Source organism: Archocentrus centrarchus, chromosome 19, assembly GCF_007364275.1.
Source record: "Archocentrus centrarchus isolate MPI-CPG fArcCen1 chromosome 19, fArcCen1, whole genome shotgun sequence".
Taxonomy (NCBI): Eukaryota; Metazoa; Chordata; class Actinopteri; order Cichliformes; family Cichlidae; genus Archocentrus; species Archocentrus centrarchus.
In genome coordinates, this window is record NC_044364.1 from 22,986,933 (window position 1) to 23,006,007 (window position 19,075).

Below are 19,075 nucleotides of genomic sequence, written 5' to 3' on the forward strand. Positions count from 1 at the left end.
ATCCACAGGTGAACTTTGCATGAGTATGACTTAGGTTGTAGGTTGATGATTAATTTTATAATTGTCATCAGACCAGTAGCAACATGTCTTGGACATTTGAGTGAAGAGAGGTTCTGAGCTGTCAAGCGATCAACACCTGTAGGTGAGTTGGATCAGGAAACAGGGTAGAATGTCAGACAGGCCTGGTGTGCCCAAACGTTACTGCACTGGGAATATCTGCCAGAAGCTCCCAGATGTCCACTGATGCCTGGCTGGCTTATGGGACTCTGGAGACAGCTGACAGGTACCAACAGGCCAAACAAGGTGCGGTTCTCGCAGTGACTGAAACAGGGGTGTAGGGTATTTGGTTCTGCAACCTCAGGATATCATCTCATCCTCTTAGGGCCTGTCACACTTGAAGGAGATCCTGGGGCAGATCCAGAGTAAGCTGGAGAGATCATGTCCTCAGCTGGCTTGAGAAAGCCCCAGTGTCCTTGTAAAAAAGGTGGCAGAGGTGGCTAGGACGAAGGAGATGTGTGCATCTCTGTTTAGACTGCTGACCCGGACCTGGTTGATTAATCTAATTGAAGATGTTTGGATGGATGGAAGAAATTTCTAATTGGTAACTCTTGGATGTTTTATTTTTTACCTACAGAAAACAACGACATCAGCTCTGCTTTATCCAAGCTCACTGAGCCAGCAGCAACTGTGCCAATTTCCAAACTGTCCGTCTCCAATATGGTGCACAGTGCCCGAAAGCACATCCGCCGCCATCGCCGCATCGATGAGTCACCTCTTAACACTGAGATACTCAATTCTGTCCTTCTGGTAAGGGTTATTCATGTCAACTGTCCAGGGTTGACAGCTCTCCATCTTTAGTTTTAGTGAGGTCACAAGTTGCTGTCAACTCAAATAATGTTAACTGTTTCTCTTCTGCTCTCCTCTAGACCTCCCCACACATATTAGGTCTAACAAAAAGCTAGAATTCTCATAAATTAGAGCAAATGCACTGGTGACTCACGCTTGGCTGTAATGAAATGGGTGCAAATATTTAGGTGCCAAAATCTTTAATTTGATGGGAGAAAAAAAAGAGGAGGTGGTTACCAAAAAGTATTTGTAGAAATGTTAAAGATAATCACACAATATCTCTTACAGCATATTTAAAATTGATTTGTTTCAGTGAGTTTTGATAACATCAAAAACACTTCTTGCTGAAATATGTGTTATAGCTTTACTAACCCAGGGGTGACTAAAATATATGGATAAAAGTTTAAGGGCAAGCCTCCAGATTAGGGCAGGATAGTTTTGCAGAAGGTAATAAAATGTCTGCTGAAGGGTTTCTATTATGAAATGAGGCTGTAATATTATCCTGACTTCTGCATTTGTTTTATATTGTCATTAATGGCAGGAGGATATCCCAATCAGTGATGGGTCTTGTTTGTTTCTTTTTGTTGTCCAGTCACATTTAGATCACACTTGTAACTGAATTTTTTTTAGTGCAAAGGCTCAGTCAAACTTGGTTCAATCAAAATGAATCCATATAAGACACAAGAGATTCAGACTGATAGCCTGCTTTAAATCCAAAATGTTACTAAATTGCATTTATTTATTTATTTTTATTTTTTGTCTCAGTATCTCTTCCCAGATGCTGCTGTGGAAAAGTCATCAGAGTGTTTTAAGAGTGACACTCAACCATCAAGCTCCTGTGGGACATCAGAGCAGCAAGATAAAAGTTCTGATTGTGTATGTTCACCCTTTCACCACTCAAACACAGTGGGAGTTAGACTGGGGCTCCACTCAGCTGAAATAGAAGCTCGGCAGGAAGTCCCAGAATGGAAAGACCCTCAGTAGTGTCAGAATGCTGCTGTGCGTTCACTTGTTGTTGTTCCATTCTCTGTGACAAAATCGATGTCAGAAGTTTTTTAAAAAATTTTTTATTTGTGTTTCTCTGTATTTGCTTCCTGGTCTTTTCCACAGAATGATGTTTGATTGATTACATATTCATCTATTTCCTCGTTCTAGAACCTTTTCCACCAGCTAAAGTCAGCACCCAGTGATAGTCTGACCTACCGTCTGGCGTTGTGTGTGTGTCTGGTCAACTACTACTACGGTGGGCTGCGGGCTGTTGGACATCTCTGGCAGGAGTTTGTCCTAGAATTGCGCTACCGGTGGGAAAATAACTATCTCATTTTTGGGTAGGTACAACGCATGCTTGTGCTGCTTTTAGTTTAAAGGGTGTGTGCATGGCATTGTACATATTAACATTTTGATATAGACATGTCTGAAAGACATGGTGCTGGCTTCAACTGAGGATATATTCAGGCAGTGGAGGAGTATTCAAGGATCTCCTCAATCCCACTGACAAGCCTTTTGTAGAGGATGTAGAGTTTGGGGATGAGGGGGGCAGTTAACCCAGCACTGGTAACGAGGTCACTGAGGTACTTAACAATTCCTTGGTGACAGGGTCCCTGGGGTGGAGAGTGGAGCCCCTTAGTTTCTCAGAGCTTTGGACATTGTGGGCCTGTCTTGGTTGGCACACCACTAGAAGTTGGGGACAGTGACCTTGATTAGCAGATTGGGGTGGTGGTTCCCCTTTCTAAGAAGGGGGATTGGAGGGTGTGGTCAAACTTAGGGATGACACTCCTTTGCCTCCCTGGGAAGGCCGGTGCCTGGGTACTGGAGAGAAGAGTGTCCATTAGTTGGTCTGGGGATCCAGGAGATACAATGCACACGTTTTGTTGTTGTTTGTTGCAACCCTCAGGGTGTCCTGTGTGGGGTGACTGGCCTATTGTTAGGAGCCATTTGGATCCTGTAGAACCTCGGCGAGAGCTTGGTTACATTGTTGGCAGTAAGTCAGACTTATTCCTGGGAGATGGAGTCTAAAGGAGTGCTCTTTGTCACGATTCTCTTCCTGACTTTTATGGACAGATTTCTAGGGGCAGCCAATTAGCAGAGGGTTTCCAGTTGGGTGGCGTTAGCATCAACACTCTGCTTTTTTGTGGATGATCTTCTGTCTTTATTAATGGAGACCTCCAGTTTGCAGTCGAGTATGAAGTAGCAGGAGTGAGACTTAGTACCTCCAAGTCTGAGGCCACAGTTCTTAGCCAGAAAAGGATGGTGCCCTGGTAGGAGTTCCTGCTCCAAGTGGAGGACTTCCAGTATTTCGTGGAGCATCTGCAGTGATTCAGATGCTGTACCAGTCTGATGTGTGAAGATCAAACCTACGTTCTTTTTGTCAAACTTTTACTTTGTTAGACTTTTTTTTTTGGGGGGGGGGGGTTGAACTATTGATGCAGTGATGTTTACACTTATGCGATCGATCTTCTTTGCTTCCTAATCTGCAGGTTGGCAGGTGGACCTCCTGATCTTCGCTGTTGTCTTTTGCATCAGAAGTTTCAGGTAGCCACATTTTCACAAAGAAAAAGCAGTAATCTAAAAACAAAAACCAAACAAAGGATCATCAGGAAACTGTAACACTGAGAGCAGAAAATAGTTAAAGTTACAGCAAGAAATAAGCAGTATGGCCATTTACATAAACACATTTGTAACACTTTCTATAGATTTGCTACTTGTTTATCTTGTTTATAAAAACAAACTTTTGTATGCATTGGGGCCAACTGCAACTAATATTCCATCAATTCACAACAACAGTCACTCAAGGCACTTTATATTATAAGCCTTGTACAAAGCCTCCTATGGCAACCTGTTCTTACTCTGTACCTTCAGCTCCACAGTAACTGAACTCACTGACAGTGGTTTCATATTTAGACACAACTCCTCTGTGTGAGCTGTGGAAAAGCCAGTCTACCCATTTACAGACACACACTGCTGGCAGACGATGCAGTAACTGTTGAAATTACTTATTTAAATGTACAACTGACCAGAGTGTGCAACAGCTGACAACAAGCAGTCTGTTTAACATTAACAGCATGTTAAGTTTTAATGTCTGAAAATGGTTTTTTGTTCTTGGACAGATGCTAAATTGTTGGCATAGAAAGAAAGAGGGGCAAGAGATGAATCCCACAAGGTGCCGGAGCGGGGCAAAGAGAGAGAGCGCAGGGTCTCAGGTACCTGCCAGAAGAGCCGCCACGCTCCAGAGTGTGCAACAACCGCTTCCACCTCAGCAAGAGAGGGGTCTCAAGGAAAATCCTGGGACTCATGGAGCGACAGTGAGGACGAGTTCTTTGAGTGCCTGAGTGACCAGGGGGAAACTGAGGCGTCACATACTGAGGAAGGCAAGGAGGGCAGCAAAGGCAAAGCTGAGGGCAGGCTGCACCCCTATAACAACATGACTCTGCTGAACTCTGCAGAGCCGCTCTATGTTCCAGTCACACAGGTCAGAATCACTGTCACACTTACCCGTTCAAACACATTCATAAAATCTTTGTTTTAGTCATTTATGTATGTAAATATTGTAGTACTATTGTTTAGAATTTTTCTTATGTAGTTCAGGTTTTAAAAGGAAAGTGGTGATGACAGCACCAAGGCAACCTTCAATAACTGTTTATAAGTATAGCAACAGCACTGAGTGTAACATTGTCCCATATCAATAAAAATAAAAAATATTATCATACAGTTTTAAGTTTTATAGACAACGTTAGTTTTCAAAGTACAAACTTCATCCAACATAAGTGAGGACATCTTAGACTGCAGCAAAATTCAGTGAACTTGTGGCCACAAACAGAAACTCTGTATTTTCCACAGTTTGTATTTGGATTGTGTCTAATTGCAACCTGGTAAGGAACACGTATGAAAACAGTTATCATAGAAACAGGATTGAGTACATAAGATGGAAAGCCTACTTGATCAACCAAAACTATCTTGGAATTTAATGAACTTATTATTATTTTATTATCATTTATTAAGCGCCAACTCACAACAACAGGCAAGAAGGTGCTTATATTGTAAGGTAAAGATCCTGCCGAAGTGACTGAGAAACTAGAATGACATCAGGAGGTGCTGTATGTGTGCTTTTGTTTGATTTTCAGGAACCAGCTCCCATGACAGAGGATCTGTTAGCAGAGCAGTCAGAAGTACTGACCAAACTGGGCACGTCAGCTGAAGGTACCCACCTGCGTGCACGAATGCAGAGTGCCTGCTGTTATCTGACATGGAGTCCTTCAAGGTGAGATGGGCAAAATGCAAACATTTAATCTACAGCTGAGTGACAAATTTAAGAAAAACGTGTTTTAGAAATGTTTTTTGCCACCACATGCCATGAGATAAGTTCAGTCAGGACTGGTGCTGTATCTGCTAGTTTTAGAGTTCAAGGTATTTTCTATGTGAATTTGGTGCGATGAACACAACTGTGCTGCCACAAAACTGGATGTTCTCACTGTAGTTAATATTTTCTCCCTTCAATTTCCACATTATCTTATCTAATCAGTTAACAGTTGTAGGTGTTTAAGAGGACAGAGTCATGTTGGCCCTACCTGAGTATTAATATAAGGTATCATTGGCTCAGAGTGATGTTAATGGTAGTTTTATTAAATTAGAATATATTTTCAGGTAACTTCAGGACAGAATGAAATGAAACAGTTTTTGTCTCTTTTAACAGGCAGCCAATCCAGGCTGTGTTTGGAGGACTTTGTGCGCTGGTATTCACCGAGGGATTACGTGGAGGAGGAGGTGGTCGATGAGAAGGGTAACACAGAGGTGAGAGGAACACTAGTCCAGGATGAAGATCCCAGGCAACATGTGGGTTGAGGCTTGGGAGACTGCCAGGGTTACCCCGCACGACGCCAAAAAAGACTTTTTGATGACACTAAGGAGGCAGAAAAGGTAAAGTTAAAACCCTTTCTAGCATACATGTCTGCTCCAAGACACATTTTCACATATTAATGAAAAAGGCCTCGATATTGCCAAAGATTTCACTGATATTATATAAGTTGGTTTGGACTTTGCAGCATCAGACTGTCAGCATACAGTGTTAGTATTAGATGTTTAACTGACTCACAACCACTTTTTGTGGGCTGATAGTATTAGCAGCCCGCACCATGCATTCACCAAGCATTAATAATGAATAACCTTAAGCCAGCTTTATCAGTAGGAGAAAAACAGTAATGGCAGCACAGTGACTCAGGGTTTAGTTCTTTTTCCTCATCACAAGAGGGCGCTGTGTTTGAGGTTTGCACAGACTCTCCACACGAGAAAAGGAGAGCGAGGAGTTTCTGTTTGTACCACCACTGAAAAACAAACTAATGTTGCCTGTCTGGCTGCAGGCCACGCCTGGAGAAATGAACTTGAGTGACATCCTATTCTTAATCCATAGCATTTAAAGTGATGTCGGCCCACCCTTTGAAGTTATAACAGCTTCAACTCTTCTGGGAAGGCTTTCCACAAGGTTTAGGAGTGTTTATGGGAATTTTTGAGCATTCTTCCAGAAGTGCATTTGTGAGATCAGACAATGATGTTGGATGAGAAGGCCTGGCTCACAGTCTCCGCTCTAATTCATTCCACAAGTCTTCTGTGCAGGCCAGTCAAGTTCTTCCACATCAAACTTGGAACAGGAAGGGCAGTCTCCAAACTGTTCCCACAAAGCTGGGAGCATAAAATTGTCCAAAGTGTCTTGGTATGCTGAAGCTGTCCTTTCACTGGAAATAAGGGGTTGAGTCCAGCTCCTGAAAACAACCCCACACCATAATCCTCCCATTCAGCAAACTTTACACTTGGTACAATGCAGTCAGACAAGTACCGTTCTCCTGGCAAACCCAGACTCGTCCATTGGAATGCCAGACGGAGAAGTGTGATTCATCACTTCAGAGAACACATCTCCACTGCTGTAGAGTCCAGTGGCAGTATGCTTACACCACTGCATCTGAAGCTTTGCACTTGGTGATGTAAGGCTTGGATGAGCTCTCTGCACACTGTTCTTGAGCTAATCTGAAGGTCACATGAAGTTTGGAAGTCTGAAGCGACTGACTGTGATTTTCTACCTGTGGCCATGGAAGTGATTGGAACCCCTGAATTCAGTGATTTGGATGCATGAGTGAATGCTTTTGTCAATATAGTGCATGTTAGCATGTGTAAAAATAACATCTACATCTGGAAAAGCAAAAAGAAAACAAACCATATGGATGGGAGGAACTAAACCTTGTTTTTTGGGGGTTTTTGTGTTTTTTTTTACTGTCTTTAGGTTCTTCATTATTTGACGATGCAGAAACCTGCAGACCTGGCCCGTCATCTTCTGCCCTGTATACTCCATGCTGCTATTCTGAAGCTGAAAGAGGAAGGTGAACATAAATTGTTTTGTTTGAAAAATACTGTGGGTGATTCCATATGAAATACAATCAGATAAAATAACCCTTTTAGGTCCTACAATGTTAGATTTTTAATTTCTCTGGTGTCCGTCCATCGCCTGTCAGCTTTTTTCTAAACTTGCTGCTCTTCTGTCATTTACATTTGAATTCTTCTGAAACTTGGGAGGAGTATTCATTAGTCAAAGGACTGCAAAATGTTCCAGACAGATTTAAATTTTTTTGAAATTTGTAAAAAAATAAAGTATCAGCTCAGTGATGGTTGACCTGCAGCCATTGCAGAAACTTGATTTTTCTCTTTTTCAGCCGTTCTGTTGTAGATTTGCTGCTGTGCTTTGGATCATTGTCCTGTTGCATGACTCAGTTTTGGCCGAGCTTTATCTCTCGAACAGATGGCCTCGCCTTTGGCTCTTGAACACTTTGGTATACTGAGGGTTCCCACTCGCCTGTGGGACTCTGCTTGTTGGGGGGGATATTATAAAACTTCTGTTTATTTCAAAAGGATGTATACCAGGTAGAGCCTGTTTTAAGGTTATTACAGCTTTACTATGATTTCAGGCTTTTTTTTCTCCTCTGGTATTTTAGGTAAAAAAATAAAATACACATACAGCAGGCAGGTCATTCCTTTCAGTCAGTCTTGGAAAAGTATCACTGTCATTGTTTTGTTTTTTTTAAGGTCTCCTCCTTATTCTCTCTTTCAGAGTCCACAGAAGACATTCCATCAGTCCAAAAAAACATTCTGCAATCTACAGTTCAAGCCAGCAAACTCCTGCAGCCCCCCAACCACGACTACAAGAAGTTAGAGGTCAGTGAAGGCTGGACTGGACTTTCCACAAATAACTGGATTTAAAAGAATGTAAAATTGTTTTGCTTGCTCTCCCCACTATTACTTATTATTCAATTATATAATTAAAGCCTTGATGTATTCTCAGGCTTTTTGACCAAAAACAGCTCCTGTTCTCACAGCATGCATTTCCACCCTTTTCCTGTGTGTAGGATTTCGTTAACCATTTGCTGACCATAGAGACGGTCATCACCCAAGCTCGTTCACTCAAGGCCAAGTTTTCCATCAGCGAGGACGACAGCGGAGAGGCTGCAGATGAACTGAAGAAGTGAGTTACAGAGTCTGAGCTGCCGTGTGGTTACACAGTGGCCAGAAGAAGAAGGGAGAAAGAAGAATGTCAGCCTGAGTAGAAGATCAAAAATATTAATATATTTATTGATATTTTGCATTGCCAACTGGTCTTATCCTTGATGACAGCTTTGCACATTGTTGCACTGTTGGTAATATCTTAACCATCTTCATAAGATTCACTATTAATAGCTGGTTGTTAACAGGTGGCCTTGAGAAAAGATTACTGATATATTAGCAACTTTGGTTTGGGTTACATTAATCAGGTCTTAATTGTCACGATTGATTTACACTTTTCTTTCTCACCACATGCTGTTTGTCTGATAGTTTTTCACCGTCACTGCTTTGGTTTGTGTATGTGGGAATATTTTCTTAAACATTTTCCAGTGCATGGCAGTTTTTAATGTTTTTGCTTCAGGTTTGTGAGCTCTGTGCTGGAAGAACCAGAGGTGGTGGTGACTGGAGGAGGTCAGGGCCCGGCTGGCAGCATAATTCACAGATTGTTTATCAATGCTCAGAGGGTAAGTAATCCCTTTCTCTCTGCCTCATATAGCATCCTTCTCCTTGTCCTTCTAGTGTCTTGCTGCCAGTTTCATGTATACAAGGAATTATGTACAGTACCAGTCAAAAGTTTGGAGTCATACTGTATATGACATTAGTGTATTTTTAGAGATGCACCCATCAACTGCATACAGATTTCAAGAGATTTCATCATTAAGAATAAGGCAGGTGTCCCAGTCCTTTATTTGTTTGTGGTATCATTTGGATTAAACTCAAAACAAAGAATAGAAGCATGATGTAATCCTTACATCAGTAAGCTCACAAGTATCAGGAGAGAAAAATTCTGATGAAATATTCCTCCTTGCATCATAGTTGAAACATGAAATTCCTGCTGAAAACACAGATAATAAGTGCAAAGTACATGAAGGATAATTGTTGTTTTGCAGTGTCTGTAATTTTAGAATAGTTTGCATATGATGTTGCCAAGTCTCTCAGCAGTGGAGCACATCTCCATCCTGTCTTTGATGGTTCTTTCGCTTTTTGTGCAGTAACATCTATTAATGTGCGTGTATGAGGAAATCTGTCTGCAGTGTTGAGAGTTCTGCCAATCTGAAAATCAGTGGTTTGATCCCCCAGCTTCTTCAGTCTGTGTGTCAAAGTGTCCTTGGGCAAGATACTGAATCCCCAGTGGCCTCCGGTGCGTCTACTAGAACATGAGTGTGTGCCTGATAGATAAAACTACTGTCTCTTATTGATAAGGAGTCCCCACAGCAGGTAGCTCCATATGTTTGATTTGGCAGATTTTTATGCCTGGTGCCCGTTCTGACACAACCCCAAAGGGATTTGTGTCTCCTTTTGGAATCTAATCTCCAGGAATTGAACCAGGAACCTTTTGCTTGTTAAGTGGGTATGCAAAACACTACACTATGGATACAGTTCATACAGTTAAAGTGCTGTATGTGTGTGAAAGGGTGAATGATATTTGTAGTATAGAAGCACTTTGAGTTCTCACTAAGGGTAGAAAATCCATTAAAAATGTATACCATATAAATATCAGTCCATTTAACGTAAAAATATATTTAATTTTCTGTTGAAAAATGTATTTATTTACTGCAGAATTGTTAGTTGTTTCTGACATCTCTTAAAAAGCCTGTAATTTTGTCTAAAACATCCAAACATCTCTCCGACATTGTTTCTGCCTGGAATCAGCACGTCTCCATTTGCTTCACATGACGGTCCTGCGCTCTTCTCATGTTAGTTAAATAACATTCGAATGTCCTGATTCAACATTGTATTCTGTGGTTACTGCTTTACTGTTTATGTCATTATCATTCTAAGATCTCTGATAAAGACTCTTTGCTTATGTGCAGCCCATTTCAGATTTATTTATATAGCACCAAATCACAACAGCAGACACCTCAAGGCGCTTTATACTGTAAAGATCCTGCATTATTATAGTAATATTAATGTTGTTCACCCCTATGAGCAAGCGCTTGGTGACAGTGGGAAGGAAAAACTCCCTTTTAACAGGAAAAAACCTCCAGTAGAGCCAGGTTCATGGAGGGACTGTGGAGGATTGTGGAGTGAGGGGAAAGAGGAGAGAAAGGGATGGTTCAGGGTCACCTGAGAGGCTGGCTGTCTCCTGAATCCAAAATGGGAGCTGGTTCCATAGTAGAGGGCCGGTAGCTGCTACTGTTCTAGTATTGGAAACTATAAGAACCACAAGTAAGCCTTCAGTCTGAGAGTGAAGTGCTCCACTGCTGTACAACAAAGGATTATACAGGTAATGTCTCAAAATTCATAATTCAGGGTCCACTTTTTATCTTTTTCCTGAGCTTACAGTCACAGCTCGTATTCTTGGCAGAGTCCAAACTCAGTTACAGTTTACAAAGTCAAGAGTGAACTTCTTTGAGATAGGATAGATAGGGTTAGGGTCTGAAGTGCAGCAAAGGTCCATGCCTGAAGGTGAACCATGTTGGAAACACCTTAAGCTTTTACTGTCATAACACCCCAAGGATTAAATTTCAGGTTCAAAACTCTCATGTCGCTACTTTATATGTCTGGCAACAGTTCTAATAGAAACACTTTGTCTTTGAGCTACAAAGTATTTTCATTTACTGTGCGCAGTTCAATAAGCAAATTTATTTTTCAGTTTTTCTTACACATGCACTCAAACACCGTCTGGGGCAGTTTGGGGTTCAGTGTCGTAACACTTTAATTTACAAACTGAAGGAACTCAGGATCAAAACACTGCTTCATAAATCATTTGAGGGCTAATGTTGTAAGGTCCGTCAGATCAGACCACTGTATGAGAGCCTGCTCTAATAACTGTAGCAAAATGTCCATCAGGCAGAACCAGGATCAGAAAAGCTGTAAGGAGAGCTCGTACAGCTGGCTGCATCGTCAGTTTTCATCAAAAAATGTTTTAGACAGTTTCAGTAAATTTTGAAGCAAATGTGTTTTTGTTTTGTGTTGTGTCGTTGGGGGGGTGGGGTGTACAGTTGTGTATTTTTTCCATTTGTGTGTTGCTTTTTCTTTTTTTTTTTTTCCTCCTGCTTCTTGCGTCAAGCTGGCTGACTTCACAAGTGATGAGGTAACCTTGAGCAATAAGACTTTTTCTCACAACTCCCACTCTGTCCCTATAAATCCACACGCCCTCAACAGCAGTCACACATGGTGAATTTGCAGACACAGTCATGGTAAAGTAGATCCTCTGTCAGGTCTAAGGTTTGTGTATCAGGACATAATAAAAATAATCTGATCCAGCTTTTATATTTATTTATATTCAACCTCAAATTAAGAGCAACGATTTATCGAATAACACAATTATGAAAAAATTCCCGACACAGTTTTGTTTGTTTCATTGCTTCGTTTAATCCACAAATCTGTAGCGCTCAGGTGTCGCCATGTGAGCGCGAGCGTTTCACCCACGTTTCCGACCAAGCAGACCTGAAATAAAAAATTTAGGAGCGTGTGTTTTCAAAGACCGATAACACAACAGTAGCACAGACGATGTTGTCAGTTTAATGTGGAGAAGGAGTCTGTCTGTAAAAGGCGGAGCCACTACGGAGACGGTGAGCTCAGGTGGACTGAAAGAAACCATTTTCTAGCACCCCAAACACACACTCACACACACACGCAAGCAACAGAACAGGAGTGTGTGTTTGTTGTGTTCTTCTCTTTCAGGTGCTGTTTGTTGTTTTGTATGTGTGTGTTTGTTTTGTTACCTAATTTGAAGACGTGCTAAGGATAAGATGACTTTTTATCATGTCGTGATACATAAACCTTAGAACTGAAAGAGTGTTTTCTATTTATCATGAATGTAAACATTTATAACTGGGCTCCAGAAATCTGTGTACATTGCAAACAAATGACTGTAGTGTATTTATTTTGACGTGTGTGTGTGTGTGTGTGTGTGTGTGTGTGTGTGTGTGTGTGTGGTGTCCACAATGCTCCAGAGTTGAAAAATAAGTAATTATATAAAGAACAAATCTGGAGTTGATGGTCACTAAGAACTAAAAGCAGAGCTGCCGTCCTCTCTGTGTCCACTGAATGTCCAAATACAGCTTATTCTGACACCTTAATATCACCCAAACATCTTTTAACTGTTAACTTTTTAGTGATCATACAAACATGTGAAGAACATGCAGATATGTAGACTTCATGCGTGGCTTTGTTTGTTTAAAAATAGTTTTGTCCTGTGCAAATAGATTAAAGAAATGAAAATCATTCCCCTCAAACATCGAGCACTGAAAGCACTTTCAAAAGTTCAGATGTCTCGTTCTAATAGACGTGTATTTCATCTATTTTCTCTTGCATTGCTCTGATGGGAACCTGCTTTGAAAGCAGAGTATTTTTGGGGACATGGAGGTTTGCACAGTAAAATATTATCCATGTTTTAGTGTTGTTGCACCTGTGTTGTATGTAGAGACGTTTTCACTTTCGTGTCCCAATCCTACTCCAGCTAAACGTCTTCGTGTTTCAGTACTCCTGATTAGTACGCATATACCACATATATAGATGTGTTTATACACGGAGCACATAGAACCAAATCATTTGCATTTTCCTTTCTCCTTTGGTCGATTATTTACTGGGGTATGGTCCCCCCCCCCCCCCCCTCCCCCCCGCATGCTTTGACCTTCCTGTGATTTCTGCTTCTTTTTGTCTGCTTCAGACTTTTTCTGTAGACTTTCCTAAATTGTCTACAGGACTGTATCTGTTTGTCTCTGTGAGTCACTGTAGTCCCCGTCTGTTAGACAAATTGAAACACATTGTGTGTAAATCCACTAAAAATCACACTTGTTTCTTCTCGACACATTAAAATGAAAACAGTAACTTTACGTGTTTGTTTAGCATTAGAGTTGAAGTACTCATCAGTGAAACCTGGATATGTGTATATATATGCATATAGAAAAAAAAATACTGTAAACTCCCAAATGTACTGGTTGTCCATGGATGTCAAATTACCAGTAGGACAAAATGTGTAGTGTGCATGTAACCATATTCATACCATGTGACCCTGTGTGCATCTCAAACATCCTGTTTTCTTCTGTGTAATCAACAAAACCTGCTATTCACTGAGCAAATGAAGACACAGTTGCACATGTAGCATCTACAACCAGTCAGCCAATAATTATGAGCTTATTGTCTAGATTTTGCAGCTGGCTGGCATCAGGCCATCGTTTGCTTAGCTTGGCATTAAGTGCACAGGAAAAAGACCAAAAAGGAAGGTTTGGTTGCGTTTTAAACTGGAGTTGCATTTCCAGCTAATGAAATGTTCAGTATCGACTGGTTCACCCGGATAGAATCAAGTATAGGAATGGAAAATTTTAAATCCAGTTTTTATTATTGTACACAGGAGTACTTCTACCCCTGATCATAAAAAGGTTACTGTAAGATGAGAAAACGAAGCTGTCATGTATTTGATGATTTTTTAAAAGTTTGATGGCTCGTTAATAGAACCTTTAATGCAGTCCATCTCTCACACACCAACTTTATTTGTATTTTTAGCTCCGCTTTGGACGACAGACAGTGGAGTTTATCCAATACTGAATACTTTTTTGCTTAAAAAAAAAAAAAATATATATATATATATATATATATATATATATATATGTAGCTTTTATACATATTTATACATAATGCATTTACTCTGCAGATGGGTTGGAAGAATTTATAATTAAATCCAGTATCATGGATGCCTGTTTGTAAGCATGCTGGTGTTGTGGCCCATTAAATTTGTGAGTTCTTTTCAGGAAGTTAGAAGAGAGGCAGAGCAGAAATGATAAAGACAGATTAACATATAGTTTGGTTGAGGTCTCATTTTTTTGGGGGGGGGGGGTTTGGTTTGTTTATTATTTATTATTACTTAATGGGTGCAAAAGGCTGGAGTTTGTCAAACCGCATGCGTATTTCTTCAGAATCTTCTCTTCCACTCTATTGCTACTCGGTAACATTTCACCTTTCACCTCTTAGGCTGCCCTCCTATCACCAGTGGACGAGGACCTGGGTTCTGACAAGAAGCCAACTGGAGGAAGCAGCAAAGTGTCTGACTTCCCTCCTCCGGCAGGACGGGAGATTTTGCTGCGCACCTGTGTCCCACGGCCAGCGCCATACTCCAAGGCTTTGCCCCAGCGACTCTTCTGTGTGTTGATGAGAGAGGAGTTTAGATTGGCAGGGGCCTTCTCCACAGACACTTCCTTCTTTTAAATATCATGTTCGGTATGTAAATAATTTCCACCTTGAGTCCAGGGCTAACGATGAGTGAAGGACACAGGTTGCACATTTAAACTGTTTGTTAGTCCTGTTTGTGTGTTCAAAATGAACAGACTTTAAGAATATTGTTAGTAAAAAATAAAAACATATTGCTTCTCTGCAGTATTTCACAATTTACAGACTGCTAAAACCTAAAAGCAGGAAGCAGAACATCAGCTGCATTGATTAAGAAGTAGGATTTATGGGTTTCCCTTATATCACCATTTTTAGGTGTCTGGAAATGCATCACTGAAACAAAATTCTTCTCTGTATGGATTAAAACACACAAAGCCTCGACCTTGCACAGTGTTTGTGCTAGAAAATAATATCACACTAAAATAATTTGATTACTTTTCAAAGCATACTCTTAGTGCATTTTTAAATAAAATAAAATAAAATGCACTGTTATGTTGTTTTGGATTCATGTTTTCTGGATTCTGCACCCATATCCATATATTTAGTAATTTAATATTTAGTTGTAATATATTGTTTTACTTACCACAAATTCAGTTCCATCTTTGTAAAGTTTGATGTTGATGGTAAACATCAAAGTCAAATTCAGTAGCTACCTTTGTGGTTTGCTCAATTGAACTTTGTAGTGGAACTCCCAGCGCCCCCTGCTGGTGGTGCATGGATCAGCTGTTAGCTACTAAATGTCTTTTTGAACACACAGGTGTTCCTGTTGTTACCAAATGTGGAAATTTCAGTTTGCCTTCAACCAAACCAGCACCATACTTTTTTTTTTTTTTGGCTGTTGTCTCTGTAACTATACGGTTACAATGTTTTACAGTTAACTGTAAACTTTTCTGTTAAAAGTTTGACAATATTTCATTTGGTTCCATGAGGCCAGGGGCACTTCAAACACTACAAATAACACAAACGGGTAATGTTTGCTACTGCCAGTGAACATTTGGCTTGTATCATTTTGTTAAGTGTATGTCCATCCCATAATACAGCATACTCTTAACAAGGCATTTGCCAATAGTTTACATGCAACAATGCTTAACTGTTGTCTACTCTCGTGTCCTTTCCTCGTCCCTCTGACCACCCCACTACTCACAGCAGCTCGCTGCCTCTCCCCGAGCCTGCTTCTGTTGGTATCTTGCTGTTTAAAGGGAGTTCTCCTCCCACTGTTGCAAAGTGCCACACATACGGGCTTTTGATTGTTGGGGTTTGCCCTGTGATATTGTAGTTCTTTACAATATAAAGCTTGTGGCGCTGTTGTTGTGGGATGGCACGATAAAAAATAAAGTTGAATGGAATGCAACTGAATAGTTTGATGACAACACAGCAAATGTTTTAATGTTGAGATAAAAGAGCTGCTGCGCTTTCATTAAAGGCAAATCTTCAACACCAACAAATGTGAAGAGGCGTCGCTGTGGTGACTGTCCAAACAAGTATTATCATTAATTAGCTTCAATATTTAATATCATTTACCTTCATACCTTTTTTGACCAAAATGCTTGTGTTTTTGTGCCTGAATCAAATTTTCAATGTGTTGTTTTTTTGTGTTTTCTGAAAAACTGACTTAGGCCATTATTTTAAGAGGGTGTCCATGTGGTGTTTTTATGGTTAGCAGCCACATATGTACCACACCCTTTTAAGCTCACTATACTGAAACCTTTAAAGACTACAGTTCATCCTGAGAGGTGACGTGACAGAGATGACGGCTACATCGCTGCCACCTTTCTTTAATCACCACGACTTTAAGCTGCAGGTTCAAGTAAGAGTGCATTCTGCACTTTAGTACATTTGGCACTATTTATTACATATCTGATATATTGTAGCTCCTGTAAGAGATTGTGTGTAACACTGGCCCATAGCCCTCATACAGATATTGGATGACATTATTACTACTACTGATATATTCTCAGTGATAACTGGCTTATAAACAAACTGATTCATTTTCTAATCTGCCCTCTATTAGCTGTCAGCACTTTAAGATCAAGCATAAAATTATTTTCTCCAAAACCAACTGAAAGCGGGTGAATTCCTGTGACTACACTGTGCAGTTTGCGTTGTTGTAACTTTACGTCTGCTTTTGTTGGTGTTCGTAACGTACAGCTCAGCAGGTTAACTGTATAAAATGTTTTTCATACATGAAGCTATAGGGCTACACGGCAAGAAGCCTTGAGGTGACTGTTTGTAACCCTGTCATTACACACACACACACACACACACACCACACTTTCTGGGCTGGTAGGGCCAAGATTATTTGTCCATATGATAAACTGGCCCCTTCTCAGGGTTAAGGAACAGCTTTTAAAAGATCAAGTTGTCTGAAGGGGACTCAGACAAAAGAAAACACACCACAAACAGTAACGCAAATTATGACAGTAATGAACGGAATTATACACATGATAATCTTCAAAGATAAAACTAATAGGAGCCACATGCTGCATTTTTTAGAATTAAAGGAGAAAAAAATGGATAGTGTGAGTCCTTTATTAGTTGTACAATACATAGCAGAAATATTACAATAAAACAGGCATTTACTGTTACTTCCTTCTTCCTTTAATTACTCAGCGCACTTGTCTCCAATCACCAGATCCTTCACTGACCAAATAAGAGGTCTCAGGCTAGCTTTTGTACTGAGGGACTGGATTCTTCGGTTTTTGAGGTCATATGGTTGAGACAGCTCTAGGGCAAAGCCTTTGAGGAAACAGTTCTCAGTAAATACGAGCCCACTGTTCTGATACTACAGTGGCCATTTACAGTCTCTTATTAACATCTGTAGTGACGAATTTGGTACTTTACGCTGCCTTTATCTTGTGTTCACAATACAGTCCATCACTTGTGAGAAAAACAACCCTGTTTTGTCTTCTAAATTAGTGGAAACCAACTATGGTCCACACTGCAGTGTGAATTACAGTTACAGAACATAATTAATGTAATTTATTATTAAAACACATTTATGAAATAGGTTCTACAATTAAAAGTCTACACCAATTTTTGACAACCAAAAACATTTGCTGGTTGGTACATGGAGTAACTGAAGACTGCATGATCATCCACATAACAAGAATTCAATGACAAAACAAACAGATGCTTCCAATAATTAGTGTGCAGTGCCTTTAACAGCCAACCAAACCGAGTACATGGCTATATAACAGAAAGCTAGATGCTACAGGGCCAGCCTTCCATACTGTGTACGTCATTAGGCTGGGAGTAGACACTCTGGGATGGTAGCTCGTTTTGAACGGAGCGAGCTGGTGGAATAACGTTCCTCTTTGTCTGTCCTATTGGTGTCTGCTTATGCAAGAACACCATTAAGGAATGTTATGCAATGCATCAAATATTGCAGTAATTACATAATATATAGATTTTTTTAACCAAATTATGTTTTGGTATGGAATCAGTAGGCCTTCTGCATTTAAAATTAGGATATATGGCCCATACCTTAGAACATCTTGCACTACAGTCGATGCAAATCACAACATGTTTCAGGCATCCCCAGGGTGATACCATCTTTCACATAGGGTGTCCTCTTACTTGACTAACCATTAACATTTGAAAAAATTCAGTAAGCAGCATTGGGGATATTAGGACAAAGGTAGCACAGAATGTAAACATAAGGGGTCCAAACACTTCCTAGAACTATTACATTTACAGGCCAATTTTTGGGAATATTGTGGAATGTGGAATTAGGGTGTAGGATGTAGTTGGACTGTGCATGTTTAACCCTCCCTTGGTTTGACACCTCGCTCAGCCAGCAAGTTCTGAATGATGCTCTTGATGGACTCTGCCCCCTCTCCTTCTAGGAATGTGCGGTGATCTCCCTCAATGACGTGGACTGACACCTCACCATCACATACCTGAACACAGACAGATGACACACCTTTAACATTCAAAGCCTCACGATGATATTTTCAAGGAGAAAAAGATATTTTGTGTGTGGATATGTGTGAGTGTGTGTAATGTGCATTGTTACCTCACTGAGTTTATAGTCAGCTCCCAGGTTTTGTTCATATTCACTGCTGGTTTTGGCACGCAGTAGCATTACACTGCCATGGTATTTTGTAGCAGGTACATATGTATCAGCAGCCTTTAGCTTGCAGTAGAAGGTGGTGGCTGCAAAGTGCAGAGAGTCTCGGTTGATGTTCTCGTGACTGGAGGTGATTAGGTCCACTGCCACGTTGACACGGGCCTTCAAGTCTGACAGTGGTAGAAGAGTCTCCAAAAGCTGCAGAGTAAGACAAAAACACGACGAGGACAAGAACTTTTAATGAGAACGAGAGCAGATGACTGCTCTCTCTTTCTAGTCCCTGTCAGTACTCTAGCTGCAGCATTTTGGATCAGCTGAAGGCTTTTCAGGGAGCTTTTAGGACAGCCTGATAATAATGAATTACAATAGTCCAGCCTAGAAGTCATAAATGTATGAATTAGCTTTTCAGCATCACTCTGAGAAAGGATGTTGCTAATTTTAGAAATATTGCACAATGCAAGAAAGCAG

General features: G+C 40.5%; 2 protein-coding genes across 2 annotated transcripts in view; one reads left to right on the top strand and one right to left on the bottom strand.

Moving 5' to 3' along the window:
* rab3gap1 (RAB3 GTPase activating protein subunit 1) overlaps positions 1–15,950 on the top strand; it is a 29,167-nt gene extending 13,217 nt beyond the window's left edge. The window contains 18 exon segments of the mRNA XM_030755353.1: positions 635–807; positions 1,612–1,722; positions 2,002–2,174; positions 3,324–3,378; positions 3,954–4,096; positions 4,099–4,315; positions 4,968–5,076; positions 5,079–5,104; positions 5,537–5,552; positions 5,555–5,648; positions 5,650–5,702; positions 5,705–5,760; positions 7,115–7,211; positions 7,937–8,040; positions 8,232–8,347; positions 8,786–8,888; positions 11,438–11,461; positions 14,344–15,950. Of these exon segments, the coding sequence (XP_030611213.1) occupies positions 635–807; positions 1,612–1,722; positions 2,002–2,174; positions 3,324–3,378; positions 3,954–4,096; positions 4,099–4,315; positions 4,968–5,076; positions 5,079–5,104; positions 5,537–5,552; positions 5,555–5,648; positions 5,650–5,702; positions 5,705–5,760; positions 7,115–7,211; positions 7,937–8,040; positions 8,232–8,347; positions 8,786–8,888; positions 11,438–11,461; positions 14,344–14,577 (1,904 nt within the window). The 3' untranslated portion in view covers positions 14,578–15,950.
* A 1,103-nt stretch (positions 15,951–17,053) lies between these two features.
* The window catches only part of fasn (fatty acid synthase), a 34,273-nt gene continuing 32,251 nt past the window's right edge, over positions 17,054–19,075 (bottom strand). Inside the window, 2 exon segments of the mRNA XM_030754641.1 lie at positions 17,054–18,437; positions 18,554–18,805. Of these exon segments, the coding sequence (XP_030610501.1) occupies positions 18,300–18,437; positions 18,554–18,805 (390 nt within the window). The 3' untranslated portion in view covers positions 17,054–18,299.